This window comes from Gopherus evgoodei, chromosome 12, assembly GCF_007399415.2.
Source record: "Gopherus evgoodei ecotype Sinaloan lineage chromosome 12, rGopEvg1_v1.p, whole genome shotgun sequence".
Classification (NCBI taxonomy): domain Eukaryota; kingdom Metazoa; phylum Chordata; order Testudines; family Testudinidae; genus Gopherus; species Gopherus evgoodei.
Window position 1 is genome coordinate 10,197,680 of NC_044333.1, and position 14,668 is coordinate 10,212,347.

The following is a 14,668-nucleotide window of genomic DNA, read 5'->3' on the forward strand; positions in this document are numbered from 1 at the left end:
CAACCCAAAAGAAGCAGGTCCGTGCGTTCCTAGGCATAGTAGCCTACTACTGATGCTTTATTCCCCACTTCGCCACTAGGGCAAGTCCTCTAACGGACCTGGTGAAGGCCCGAGGTCCAGATATGGTGACGTGGACCAACATAGCAGAGAAGGCATTCATAGACCTTAGGACGGCTCTCTGTAATGACCCCATACTCATAGCCCTGGACTTTACCAAGGAATTTATTTTACAAACAGATGCTTCTGAGTTGGGGTTGGGGGCAATTCTGTCGCAAATGATTGGAGAACACCACCAGATCCTCTATCTAAGCAGAAAGCTGCTCCCAAGAAAAACAGAAGTACGCAGTAGTTGAGAGAGAATGCCTTGCTGTCAAATGGGCCATGGAGACATTGTGTTATTACCTTTTAGGCCGGCAATTTACTCTTGTGACAGACCATGCACCCCTCCAGTGGATGCAGAGAAATAAGGGAAAGAATGCAAGGGTAATCAGATGGTTCTTGTCCCTCCAACCATTCCAGTTCTGCATATGGCACAGGGCTAGATGCCACCATGGCAACACTGATGGTCTATCACAAGCACACTGCCTGGCGTCCCAAGTTGCCCAACCTGATGGTGTTGAGCAGAGTGGGGGGATATGTGATGGGGCAAGGCCAGATGGCTACAGTAAAGTAGTAAGTAACAGGTATGTTAGCCCCAGGCTAACCAAATCCCTAGTACCATGGTAACCACATGGCAGTTGCTCCAGGTTAATCAAGACACCTGGGGCCAATTAAGATCCTTCTAGAAGGCAGTGGAGATAGCTACATTGATTGGGCCACCTGAAGCCAATCAAGGGCTGGCTGGAACTAGTTAAAAGCCTCCCAGTTAGTCAGTGAGTTTGGTGTGCATGAGGAGCTGGGAGCAAGAAGCGCAAGGAGCTGAGAGTGTACTGTTGGAGGATTCAAGAACACAAGCATTGTCAGACACCAGTAGGAAGGTCCTGTGGTGAGGATAAAGAAGGTGTTTGGAAGAGGCCATGGAGAAGTCGCCCAGGGAGCTGTAGCTGTCATGCAGCTGTTACAGGAGGCACTATAGACAGCCGCAATCCACAGGGCCCTGGGCTGGAACCCAGAGTAGAGGGTGGGCCTGGGTTCCCCCCAAACCTCTCAACTCCTGATCAGACACAGGAGGAGTTGACCCAGACTGTAGGTTCCACCAGAGGGGAAGATCACTGAGGTGAGCACATCCACCAATAAGCACAGGACCCACCTAGGTAGAGGAGGAACTTTGTCACAACACGCAGCCCCCATTAGCTTCATCCCACTGACTGAGGAGACGTGTGACCACTGGGAGCTCTGCACAGCACACAAGCATAGACTCAGATGACTAGGAATGTCCTTTCCATTCCATCACCTCCAATACCCTGAGTGTCAGGCTCACCTACCATTTTCAAGAAGTAAACAGCAGATTATCCCTGAACCAAAAATACTGTCCTTACCACCTCCAGTGCATGCTTCTCATCCACATTTCTAAATGTATTAGGCATGCAAGCTTTTCAAAATGTCGGCCAAGTTAATCCATTATGTAAACCCACTGACTTCAGTGGAGTAACACAAGAAATAAACATGGCCAGCCAATTGTTTGCAAGATACTAATGGGGCACTAGTCCTGTTCAGCAATTAACGAAGAACAAAAGCTATTTTGTAATAAAATTAGCCTTTAAAGTAAAGACTGACAAAAAAATCACAGGTGAAACAGAACTGAAATGTTTTTGTTGTTGTTGTTAAACTAGGTGAAGCTGCTGCTTAAAACAATGTTTGGGATGACAGCTTTTTTTGAAAACATTCATTTAATTCACCCCTAAGCACTTTAAAACAGCTACAATATTAAAGCCCTGAAAAATCATGTTCTATAATCTAAATGTTCAATGTTGCCTAGGATGTCCTCAAAGCTCTTGGATGCAAATCTGCAACTCTGGAAGCTGTTTAATTGTGGTTTTCTTGGCAATTCCACTCATTTTCCACAATCACTTCCTTAAGTCAAAGAATTGTTATATTTCATGTAGGGTTTATTATTATTCCTGCAGCAGGTTAATATGATGGGTTTTAAAAAAAACACGATTCAACGGCAGTTTTCATTTCCTGTACTGCTAGAAGAAGGATAAGGGAGGTGTGACGAAGCCTGCTGAAGGAGGAGACTCTAGGGGAGAAGGTAAAGGAAAATAAAAATGTTCAGTTATATAAAAAAGTCTGATCAATAGTTGTAGTATCATGTGTGTAGGGGAATTTAGGAATACAGACAAGGCCTTTCCCAGGCTCTCCTACAAAATGCGTCCTGACTCCCCATCAGATCCATGGAGACTGGCACCATGAGGTTTCTGTTCTTGCATCAGGTGTGTCAAAGTAAATCTTCCCTTCGCTCCCCCACCCTGACTACTGTTAGTAAATGCCTGTCTCATGACTGCAGGGAGGGCTGATGCTCCTTCCATTATTAATATAAAACAGTAACACAATCTAAGTACCTGCAGCCACACCGCTTTGGATTATGTCACCATCAGCAGCTCTCATGAGTTAAGCATGGGTTGACATGATCAGTGCTCGCAGGGGTAGCCATCATCAACTCCCACAGAAGAGAGAGAGATGTGGTGATTCAGTGCACAGCACACTTTCCTCTGGGTGCTGAAGTATTGTTCCACCTGGCAATAGGGGCTCTGGTCTGTGGAGATGCTGTTTTCCAGATCAAACTATTAAGCGTGCTTCCCCATGCGAGTAGACAGACACTAGCTCAAGCAGAGCTAGCGCACTAAAAATAGCAGTGCAGCCAGGGGTAGCATGGGTGGCACTACAGGACTCCCTAGGTATGTACTCCACTGCCACCCCTGACTACACTGCTATTTGCAGCATGCTAGCTCCAGCAGAGGTAGCACATCTGTCTACTTGCATGGAGAAGCATGCTTCCAGCTGCAGTATAGACAGACCCTAAGTCATTGCAGATCTTATCCTACTGAAGCTCCTACTTTTCACAAGACTGTGGGTTGCAAACAAAGGTGTCCTGGCCAAGTTCTTATTTCGGTATTTATTCCATGCTTACTTATATTCCTCTTGCAGTTTCACCTGGTTATGAGACAATCCTGGAGCATAAAATAGACACCTTTCCCGCAGAATGGAAGTGTTTTCTCTACAGGAACTCACTGCTAATCAATGGAATTCATACACTAGGGCAAGACATCCTTCGAAGGAAAGGTGGAATTTTAAGGCTACAAGAGGTGGGCAGAAGCTATATTTCAGAAATAGGTAATGAGACCTTCATATGTATGTGATCACTGCTGGACTCAGGGGAGACCTCAAAAGGTGGATGGTACGCCATGATTTGGAGCCAGCCATAAGCAATTTTGGCCTTTGGTGCAACTGAAGGCAGGCTCAGGGCTGCTCTAAGTTCCATTTGGATGTTGATGGCTTCTGGCAGCCGAGGATAGCCATGCCACTATGAACCCCTGCCAAGGGTACCTTCAGAAAGCCAATTAAGCCAGAGTAGCACAAAGAGGTTTAGTAGGATCAGGAATCTGGCCTCTAGTCTCTTCAATCAATTGCTCACTTCTCAAAGGAATTCTTATGCTCTTTTGCATTCACCCATTTGTTTTTCTACATTAATACAGTTACAGACACTTTCCACCCACCAGGGTCTTTAAAAGATCTTTCTTGCTCCCATTGCAATCAGTTCTGGTTGTCTTCTTAGCAATATAAGTACCTATGAACTCTGTCTCCTTCGTACTTGTTGAAGTATTGGGTGGGTGTGCATCTTACAGGATAAGCATCAAGAAATGCTATTAGTGGAGAAAGTTATGGTGCTAACATGGCACAGCCAATTCAAAGGAACGAGCTTCTGCCAAAGGGATGTTAATATCTGGATTACACAGGATGCTATCCTCCTCTTTTCTTTTTTTTTGGGGGGGGGAGGGAGGCAACCTACGCCTTCTGAAAGATCTAAGTAATGCTTCAAAAGGCACAATTGAATGACAGCTGGACAGGAGTGTAGGTTTCAAGAGGCCATTTCCACACAAAGATTTGTTGGAGGTAATATTCCCATAGATATCTATGGCTCAACAGTATCTCTACTTCGACTCCAAACTTCACTGACTTGCAGGTGTAAAATGCTACCTTGCCATGGCAATATTTTACCGAAGCAGGTGATTTGCTGGAGAAAAGGATCATTTGTCCTTCACCCTTCCTATTGATTTGCAAAGGGAGCTCTCACCACATGTGGCGAGATCATGCTTTGGAAGCCTTAGTGAATTTCAGGCAGGATACAGAGGAGTCAAACCTCTGTATTGTTCTGGGGAGCACTCTTATTTCTTCTTTAATATTTTAGTACTGGTGGAAGGTCTGGTGGTCTTTTATTACTGCACAGAACAGATGCAGTACAGACTTCAGTGCGAGCGAGCTCTCCTGCCCACATCCCATCACACATACAGTACAGTGTTCCGGCCTGGAACTTCTACTCTCACCTTGCAGGATTGCTAGATCCCTTTATCTCTTGGCCTCTGCCGAGAAAGCCAACCAGAAAGCCAAGACAAACGTGATGCACGAAGATGTAAGCCAGGAACCAAACAGAGATCAACAACTCATTTCTACAGGGCACATGACTGGCCCTGTAGTTGAGCAATACTTAAATATTGTGACAAAGTTCCTCCTCTACCTTGGTGGGTCCTGCGCTTATTGGCAGAGCTGCTCACCTCAGTGATCTTCCCCACAATCTGGATCAACTCCTCCTGTGTCTGATCAGGAGTTGGGAGGTTTGGGGGGAACCCAGGCCCACCCTCTACTCTGGGTTCCAGCCCAGGGCCCTGTGGATTGCAGCTGTCTCTAGTGCCTCTTGTAACAGCCGCATGACAGCTACAACTCCCTGGGCTACTTCCCCATGGCCCCCTCCCAACATCATCTTTATCCTCACCACAGGACCTTCCTCCTGGTGTCTGATAATGCTTGTACTCCTTAGTCCTCCAGCAGCACAGCCTTTCACTCTCAGCTCCTCGTGACTCTTCTCCCAGCTCGTCACACACACTTCCTCTCCTTTGGCTCCTCCCTCCCTGACTGGAGTGAGCTCCTTTTTAAACCCAGGTGCCCTGATTAGCCTGCTTTGATTGGCTGCAGTGATCTAATCAGCCTGTCTGCCTTAATTGGTTCTAGCAGGTTCCTGATTACTCTAATGCAGCTCCTGCTCTGGTCACTCAGGGAACAGAAAATGACTCAGCCAGTGACCAGTATATTTGCCCTCTACCAGGCTCCTGTACCCCACTGGCCTGGGTCTGTCACGATATGTATATCATGCCCAGTCTTTAGCTAACCTCTGCTTCCCATCAAAGTCCTATTAACACTCTAGAGGTCAGCGCATTCTGAGATACTGGAAAGCTTTTGGATTTTAAAAGTGGAGATTGAGGAGAAGGGTCATTTCCCAGTCCTCCATTTTTTCATCCTGAGAGAGAAATGAGCAGAGTTACAGAGGCGAAAGGGAGAGGATGAGAGAAAGAATGAGTACATTAAAAACAGAAGAGGGGAACAGAGTAAGAAGAAAATATTCGAAATGTGATTGTTTTACTAGCTAGAGCTAGAACAGAGACTAAGGGAGAGAGAATTACAAAAAATGTTGGTTCTTTGTTCTACATTTGGGAAGTCACTGCTAGACACAAGCCAAATTCTTCCCAAAATTACATCCATGCAGCTTCATTTAAGTCAATAAAAGGAGTTGTGGAGGTGTCATCTAGGGTAGAATTTGGCCACAGAGCAGGTTATTAAAGAGCTGAGAAATATGGAAGGAGAATGAAGAGCAACAAGCCTTAATCAGAAGTGTTAGAGAATGCAGAGGAGAGTGTTCCACTAGACAATGCATCTCATGGGCCAGATCTTCGAAAGGGCTCAGCATATTGGATGCTGAGCTTTTCTGAAACCTGGCTGAGGCCTTTCAAAAGATGGACACTTAATGGGATGCCAAGTGGTAGATGGGCACATATAAACCACATGGGACTCACCTGCCTACAGTTTAATGCTGATCATCATCTTTTGTTGCTGCTATCTATGAATTAAGCAATGATATTAATGTGATTTATTCAAAGATAGCTTTGTTTCAGTGTTAATTTCAGCCACTACTCTTGTGCTTTTAATTAAAAAGCGGGGCACCAGGAAGTGATTGATACCAATGGTCTGCAAATAGATGTCTGTGTGCTGACCAGATGGAGTTATAAATGGTTCTCTCTAGATATGTCTACTGCTCTCATCCCCAGGGTTTCTTGCAATTTACATTTTACACTGTATGTGTATATACACCTACACACACAAATTATATGATTTGGTACAGTTCCTTTGCACTACTTCCCTTGGCCTTTACAGTTTAATGCTGTTACCACTCTTGCAATTTTATTAATAGTCTCACAATATTTGGTGTTTGTGGGGTTTGGGGTTTTTTAAAAAACACACCACTGTGCCTGATTATATGAAAATTCCAGATATAACATTTTAGTCCTCATCATCTCTAAATAACCCAGAAGGCAAATCAAAATAACTCAACATATATTATTTTTAAAATCTCGTGATCTTTAAGGAAGTCTCATTAATTTGGTTGGCCTGATTCATGATTTTTGAATGTTTGACTCTAGCAGTACTGGATTAACTACTGATAGCCAGCATGAATGCTACAGTATAGTCTTAATTTAATTACCACCCCAGCTGGGAAATAAGACGACCAATTTAACAAACTATGTGGTCAAATGTCATAAATAATTGAACCATAAGGCAGGAATGCTGTGTGCAAATTGGTGTCTGTTAATGAGGAGTGCTCCCCAATCAGACTGCTTAGACATCAGTGAGTATTATGGGCTGTAACTATGGCACATTAAACAAAACTAACAACTCCAGGTATGCTGCATGCTGCTGAAATGCACCAGCATGCAAATGGGTGCAATGTTACATAGTCGAGTTTCAAAATGTGGGAATGCATTGAGATCCATGCTGATGATGACTATTTAGATACAGATCCCTGTCTGATCCTAGCACAGTAGGCTGATTTTGCTGATATGGCAGCAAATTAGTTTTAAATACTGTGACAAAGTTCCTCCGCTACCTTGGTGGGTCCTGCGCTTATTGGCAGAGTTACTCACCTCAGTGATCTTCCCCACAGTCTGGGTCAACTTCTCCTGTGTCTGATCAGGAGCTGAGAGGTTTGGGGGGAACTCAGGCCCACCCTCTACTCCGGGTTCCAGCCCAGGGCCCTGTGGTTTGCAGCTGTCTATAGTGCCTCCTGTAACAGCTGCATGACAGCTAAAACTCCCTGGGCGACTTCCCCATGGCCTCCTCCAAACACTTCTTTATCCTCGCCACAGGACCTTCCTCCTGGTGTCTGATAATGCTTGTACTCCTTAGTCCTCCAGCAGCACACCCTCTCACTCTCAGCTCCTTACACAAGCTTCCTCTCCTCTGGCTCCTCCTCACCTGACTGGAGTGAGCTCCTTTTTAAACGCAGGTGCCCTGATTAGCCTGCCTTGATTGGCTGCAGGTGATCTAATCAGCCTGTCTGCCTTAATTGGTTCTAGCAGGTTCCTGATTACTCTAATGCAGCCCCTGCTCTGGTCACTCAGGGAACAGAAAATGACTCAGCCAGTGACCAGTATATTTGCCCTCTACCAGACTCCTGTACCTCACTGGCCTGGGTCTGTCACAATACTGAACAATGCTTTCCATGTATCTTAGTGCAAGAAATCAGCACAGCATAGCCTACCATTGCTCTTTCCTAGCATGTATCAATCACTATTTTAAAGCCCTGTTTATGCTGGGAAGTGCCCAGTGTTTAGAGATAGTCTCCATTCATTTATTAATAGGGTGCAGCAAAGCTAGTCTGCAATTTTACGTGATATATTTTAACACTGGGAATACCAGAATCTTAAACTGCACCTTAAAACACTATTTATCATCTATTTTACTCACCCAAAAGAACGTACATGAGCCTGTTTGCAGACCAGTCAAAGACACAGAAAAATATTGCAAGGAAAATTTGGACTCAAACTAGTTTCTATCCCTAAATTATGTTTCTCTTGTCACCGACCAAGAGATCTCACCCATTCTACCTTCTCCATTTTATCCTTCCTTAACCCTCAAGGGCCCATGAAAAGCCACTATTCCATTGTAGATGAGCAGTTTCTTAAGAACCCATCAATGTTTTTCATTAATTACACCGAAGGATCATTGTCTGTTACTTACCAGTCCCCACCTGTCCCCTTCCCTATCTACTCCATTGTCTTTAAAGAACTCCTGTCACTCTGGCACAGCAAAGAGGTCATTAGTAGGTAACAAACCAGTTAACAAGGATAGCTATGTAGGGACCTTTCACTAAGGCCAACAAATCATATCAAACTTCCAAACTGGTATTACATAGTTTATCGTATTCTAGGCAGGGGCTTTTCTTAAGTCAGTGTCCAGTGATTGTATACAGTAAAAAGTTAAATATGTAGGTTCATTCAAAAAGTCATGCAGAAAAATCTAAAATTCCAACACCATGCTGTGTGGTAGATATTTTGCACATGCATTTCTGATCCTGCTGTCTGTACAGTACCTCTTTCTTAAATGCCTAGATAGTTGTTATGAACTTGAATAAAAGGTATCAGGGATGCATAACTCAAAGGAAATTTAGAGCAGGAGAAAGAATAAAGAATGGAAATAAGTAACATGAATAATTTGTAAGTTTCAGAACAGGCATCTGAGCTGAGTGACTAATTCATAACCAATGATTTAAACAAATTTAACCTTCTTCTGACTGTTAAGCTGCCTGTGAATGGGTTGTGATTTGCTTAGATTTGGTATTCAAATATATTTGATTAAATTTTTCACAGATCATTCATTCTACAGCTTTCTCTCCAGAATTCAAACTGCTTAGTTGTGACTAGTCAAATAAGTCACATGGTATATTTTATTCCCTGAACGGATTAATGGAACTCATTCAGGTTTCTGGTGCTGATGCTCATGGAAAGAGAACAAGTTTCTTCCACGAGAATTTGAGAGTGTGATCTTAAATTTGCTTTTAGCAAATATTCTTGAGAGTAAAAGTTCATGGAAAGCAATGACTTAAAGGGCCCATGAACACAGTTGGCAACTTTCACATGGTAAATAAGCACCCCAACTTTCACAATAAGCCTAAAATCAAGCAAATCCCATTTCAAAACAAGCCAGTCCCTGAGAACCTCAACACTATGTGACTAAATCCCCCCAGAGTGCAGTCTGGGACTATGGTGGACCTGCTGTGCACCCCTGACTCTCTCTCCCCTTTGCCCCTGCTTGCTGCCACTTACCCCTGCTTGCTGGGAGCCGATTTAAAAAAAAAAAAGCAACAAGCTACAAGTCAAAAACTAGCCAACGTGCAACTCATAAGCCAATTAAGCCAAAAACAAGCCCAAATTTCTGTGGTTTTTTTCATGGGTTTGGCATGCCTACAAATACAGGAAGGATGGTCTTGTGATTAGGGCATTGGAAAAGGACTGTGGAGCCCTAAATTGCATTCCTAGCTCTGCCACAGACTTTTTGGACAAGTCTTTCATTGTGCCTTAAGTTCCAGATCTGTAAAATGGCAATAATACTTCCTTTCTCCCACCCTTCTATCTTATCTAGATTGTAAGCTCTTTGGAGTGGTAAATGTCTCAGCAGGTGTTTATAAAGAGCCTAAGACAGCAGAGTCACAATCTCAGTTAAAGCTCTTGCTGTAGTTAATAGGAATGAAAGTAAAGCAAACTTTTAAAGAACCATAACATTTTCAAATTATTTTTGCAGCATTCACTCAATTCTACTTTCAACCCACAAGAGATAATGCAAAAAAAGATCTTTAACAATCTAACTGGAAAGCAAAGGAATGATTCAGATACAGATGAATGGGCTGCGCATTACAGTTTGTTTTGTTTCCCCGTGGTTACATAATTTTACAAGTTTATACTTCATGTTTTCTCATATCAATCTCTCCTTTTCCCATTTTCAAAAAAAAAAATTCTAGCATGTTGAATCGAGCTTAACATTAATATGACTGTTTTTAACTAAAAAAATCTTCCACCTAGTGAGCATTGTGTCAGGCCAAAATATTTTTTGCACGACTGTATCATCTACAGATGCCACTGTCTGAGCAAATATGTAATTATAACTGTTTGCACTATATTTTCTTCAGGAGTTGCCTGTGCTAGGGTTTGTTCCCCCCTTCTCCCTCAACTCTGTTCTCTTTTAATTCCATCTAAATGCAAAGGATTTACTAAAACTGTAAATATGACGTATTAAACACACATTCCCTAACAATATTGACATAAAAGTTACAAATCACTTGCATGCCCTCAAGACAGCTCAATGCAAGCTATTACATAGCTGTCCTTGGGGATTTTTTTCACTACTCTTCAGAGGGTTCTATATTTTTGGTGAAGATACAATCAAGAAAAGTTGCACAATTTGTACAGGTGCAAGCTAATAAAATAGGACTATGAGTAAACATCAGATGTAAAAATTGTTAAATTACCGAAATTCTCATTAGATTTTTATGACTAAAAACAGACTATTGTAATCATAAGAATAGCAGAGAAGAAAATTTGACAAAGCCCAATTATGTTTCACAAGCATGCCACACATAATGAGAGCATGTCCTAGCATCTCAAGAAAAGAACACAGCAAAAGGTATTCTGTTTAATCATCTTCATTTTACAAAGCAATCCAGCATTCATGCCTGACACACACAGCCTCTCTCAGGTACAGTACAGGCTGGCTATGTTCCCCCCCCCAAGTTATTTAGTTAGTTACCAAGTGAAATTCTCTCTCTTGACTGAAATTCACATGCCAGAGCCTTGTGAGATCAATGAATTCATAGTTATTTTATTCTGGGACTTTTTTTAAAAAAAAAACTTTTGGTTAATTTTGTAAGAATTTTAAATAAGCTCAACTAATTTCTTGCATAGTTGAGAGAAGAAATCTACCTCAAAGGTTGGAATGAACTCATTTTATGTATCTCTTACTCTTGTAAAGGGTTTAATTACATTAATATGCCCCACACTTTTCTTTCACACTTAAAGTGTCTCAAATATAGATTTCATTTAGATTTAAACATCCAATATAATGTACCTTCAATGCCAAATGACCAAGCTCATTTGAGGCTTAACATTAAAAAAATATCCACTTTACAGCAGTGGCTCTCAGCCTTTTCAGACTACTGTACCCCTTTCAGGAGTCTGATTTGTCTTGCGTACCATCAAGTTTCATCTCACTTCAAAACTACTTGCTTACAAAATCTGAGAAACAAAAAAAGTGCCACAGCACACTATCAAGCAATTTTTCAGTACTTCTAATTTGTACCATATAATTATAAAATAAATCAATTAGAATATAAGTATTGTACTTACATTGAAATGTACAGTATATAGAGCAATATAAACCAATCATATGAAATTTTAGTTTGTACTGACTTCACTAGTGCTTTTTATGTAGTCTGTTGTAAAACTAGACAACTATCTAGATGAGTTGATGTACCCCCTGGAAAACCTCTGTGTATCCCCAGGGGTACCTGTACCCTGGTTAAGAACCACTGCTTTACAGTTTCACCTTAGGAAATGTGCCAGATATAACACCATATACTGCATTTTATTATTTATTTAACCTAAGTACATATTGGATGTTACTAGCTATTGAGCAATTATCACAGAATACCTATCATTCACTTGTAAAATAAATACAATAAGAGATATCCCATTTCCCACAATCAAAGTGGAACTGCATCACACCACTAACCTCAGCATGCCAAGCCAGGTTTAGGAACACTAACTATTCTTAAATTTCAGTGTTGTTAAAGTGCCATTTGCTTTCTATTGACTGAAACCTAGCCAACTGCATTGATCAAATGCATTTAGAAAACAGCGGGTTTTGAAGTGCAAACAAACCCATTTAATCTAATCTCAAACGGCAGAGCAGATGTTTGCCTTAAAATATTCATCTAAATGGACGGTCCATATAGATTTTGCCCTTTCTGGCTCCCATCTCTCCCAGCAATATTGATCCACACAAACACCCCGGATACTTTTCAAGCTCAGAAGACAGTAGCATGTGCATTTAACAGGAAAAGCAGCGATTGTACCAGCAAGAGAAGATTGGGGGGACACAGCTGCCACATAATGGAGCATTAGGAGGTTCTTCCAAATGAACCTGTGTTGGCTTGGGCACCGACTACTCTTACTGACACAGTGCCCAGGGGAGTTTCAGCTTCTCCCTTTAGGCGCTGCCAATGGCCCAGAGAAGCAGCTCAGCGGAAACTCCTGGCATGAAACTGACAGCAGGGACTGGAGTTCTCAGAAGCGGCGTTAAGACCCGGGTCCCTGCTGCCCAAAGCACTCACATGGCCGCTTCTAGGGACCACTGCGCTGCCCTTTGAGGTGCAGATCTCCTGCGATGCGAGACCTACCCACATGGCCCCGCACGCTGCGTATTTTAAACCTGAACTCTCCTGGGTGCTGAAAGCCGCCCAGACCGGGGGCCCCTCTGGCCCGAGTTGAAGTGCCGCTGTGTTAGGCTGCACGGACAGAGCAAGCGCCTCCCCCGCTCTTTGCCTGGCTGCAAACCCTCCCGACCCCGCCGCTACCCGGGGGCGTCCCGGCCGGCCGCCCGGCGCGGTGCCAGAGACGGGGCATGAGGAGGCAGCGGGGCCATGCAAAGGGGGGTGAGGGCGCGACTCGCAGCGCCCTCACTTTGGGGGCGCTTTGCACCAGTCCAGGCTCCCCCTTTAAAGTGCAGGGGCCGGGAGAGACCCGCACACGCCGCTCCCGCGAGCCCTACCGCCGCCCAGTCCCCCAGCGCGGCCCGAGCCCCGCGGGCCGGGGCTTCGAACTCACATCCAGGATCACCGAGGTGCCTTTCCGCTGCCCCGGGGGCAAGGAGCCCTGGCCGGCGGCCGCCTGCCCCTCCTGCAGGAGCTCCCTGTCCGAGAGGATGCTCTTGTCGCTCATCTTGGTGACTATCCAGCGGAGCAGCCCGTCCAGTCCCCTGATCTGCGGCTGCTGTTTGTGGAGGATCTTGTGGACGCTGTCCCTGCAGTAGCGCGCTGCCTGCTCACACATCTTTCACACAGTCTTCATGCTGGAGCCGGGGGTATTCCCTCCCACACAGGCTGCATCACCCCTGACAGCACTCGCTGGCACCGCTGCAAACCCCACCCTGCACACTCACAGGAGGGGAGCAGCCAGGGGCGGATCCAAGGGGCCACATGGGGTGGGAGGGAAAGATAGGGGAAAGCTGCTTTGTGCTAAATGATAAGCGCTGCAGCCCTCTGCTCACAGCCCCCCAGCTCCTACTAAACCCCATTCAGTTAGAACCCAGCTTCAATCACTGGCCCCCCACTCCTCTTCCACAACCACGGTTAGAACCCAGGAGTCCAGGCTCCCAACTCCACTCACTGCCCCCCACTCCTCTTCCACAACCAGGGCTGGAACCCACCGGTCCTGACTCATGTCACGGGTGACCAAATCTGAATGAATGGTGGTATGACTTAGCACACAGGATCACAGTGCCTCACATTTGGCCCATTTTGGTTGCTTGGCTCTGCCGATGAAGCTAGAACCTCTCTCAGGGACATGCTGCTGGAAACGCCTCTACCTGGTCTTCATCTGTCAAGGCTGACTCCCCACTCTGGCACTTCCAGTGCAGAAGGTGGGGGCCCACAAGGATTTTTAAAAATTAATACTTGTCACTCCAGGCTTGCATTAAACTCCCCAGGTGACAGCTTTTTTCTGACCTTGGCTTGGTAAATGTTACCACCACCCAAATGCAACCCCCTTTTTTTTTTATCCCAGGAAGGCGCACTTGGGAATTCCTTCCGGTGGGGTACCCACACAAGCCCTTTCACACACAACCCCCACCAGGAAAGAGCTGAGAAATAAAACAAAAGTAAGTAGCTGTTGCCACCAGCTAATTAAACAACTTATGCACAAACCTCTTGGGACACCAAAAATGCAACAACAGACACAAAGGGGAAGTATTTTCCCCCATTTTAAAAAGCTCTACCCTTCCCATTGGCTCTTTTGTTCAGGTGCCCACTCCCTTTCCTTTACCTGGGGGACTCTGTTAGCCCTTAACAGGTAAAGCAAGCAGAGAACAGCCACTAAGAGGGACTTTCTAGCTAATTGGCTGGCTGGGTGTCCATAAAAGGGAGCTACCCTGCTTCATTTGTCACACCATTGTTACTGTGTCAGACCAAAAATTTGAATCCTTGTTTACGTAAGACAACCCAGAATACAACTTACTTCCACCACCCCACAAAAAACCCTCACAAAACCAGCCAGCTGATTCCAGTTGGCTGTTTCTAGAGCTACTGAACTAATTGCATCACTCAACTGGACAAATATTCCTAATCCTAGAATTCTGCTTGCAAAAAGACATGCTTTGTGCTGTTTACATCCACAGACCAAGAGTATTATTTATAATATTTATAAATCCTTCTGCCAAAGTGCGATAACCCACTTTATCTTCCCTCTGATCACCCACTGCACACACACAAAATATTCACAAATTGGAAGGACGATAATGGAGACAATTAAGACTAAAGATAGACCCAAGCAGCAAAGTGCAGATCCAGACCCTCTCAAAGTAGACCTCAGGGAGTCATCTCTAATTAGAAGTGTATTGTTTGGGTCAGTACACA

General features: G+C 44.3%; 1 protein-coding gene across 1 annotated transcript in view; it reads right to left on the minus strand.

The window, feature by feature from the left end:
• Nucleotides 1-13,257, minus strand: part of NECAB2 (N-terminal EF-hand calcium binding protein 2) — a 295,013-nt gene extending 281,756 nt beyond the window's left edge. Inside the window, exon 1 of the mRNA XM_030582141.1 lies at nucleotides 12,864-13,257. Coding sequence (XP_030438001.1) covers nucleotides 12,864-13,088 — 225 coding nt within the window. The 5' untranslated portion in view covers nucleotides 13,089-13,257. The remainder of the gene's footprint in view (nucleotides 1-12,863) is intronic.
• Nucleotides 13,258-14,668: the final 1,411 nt, after the last annotated feature.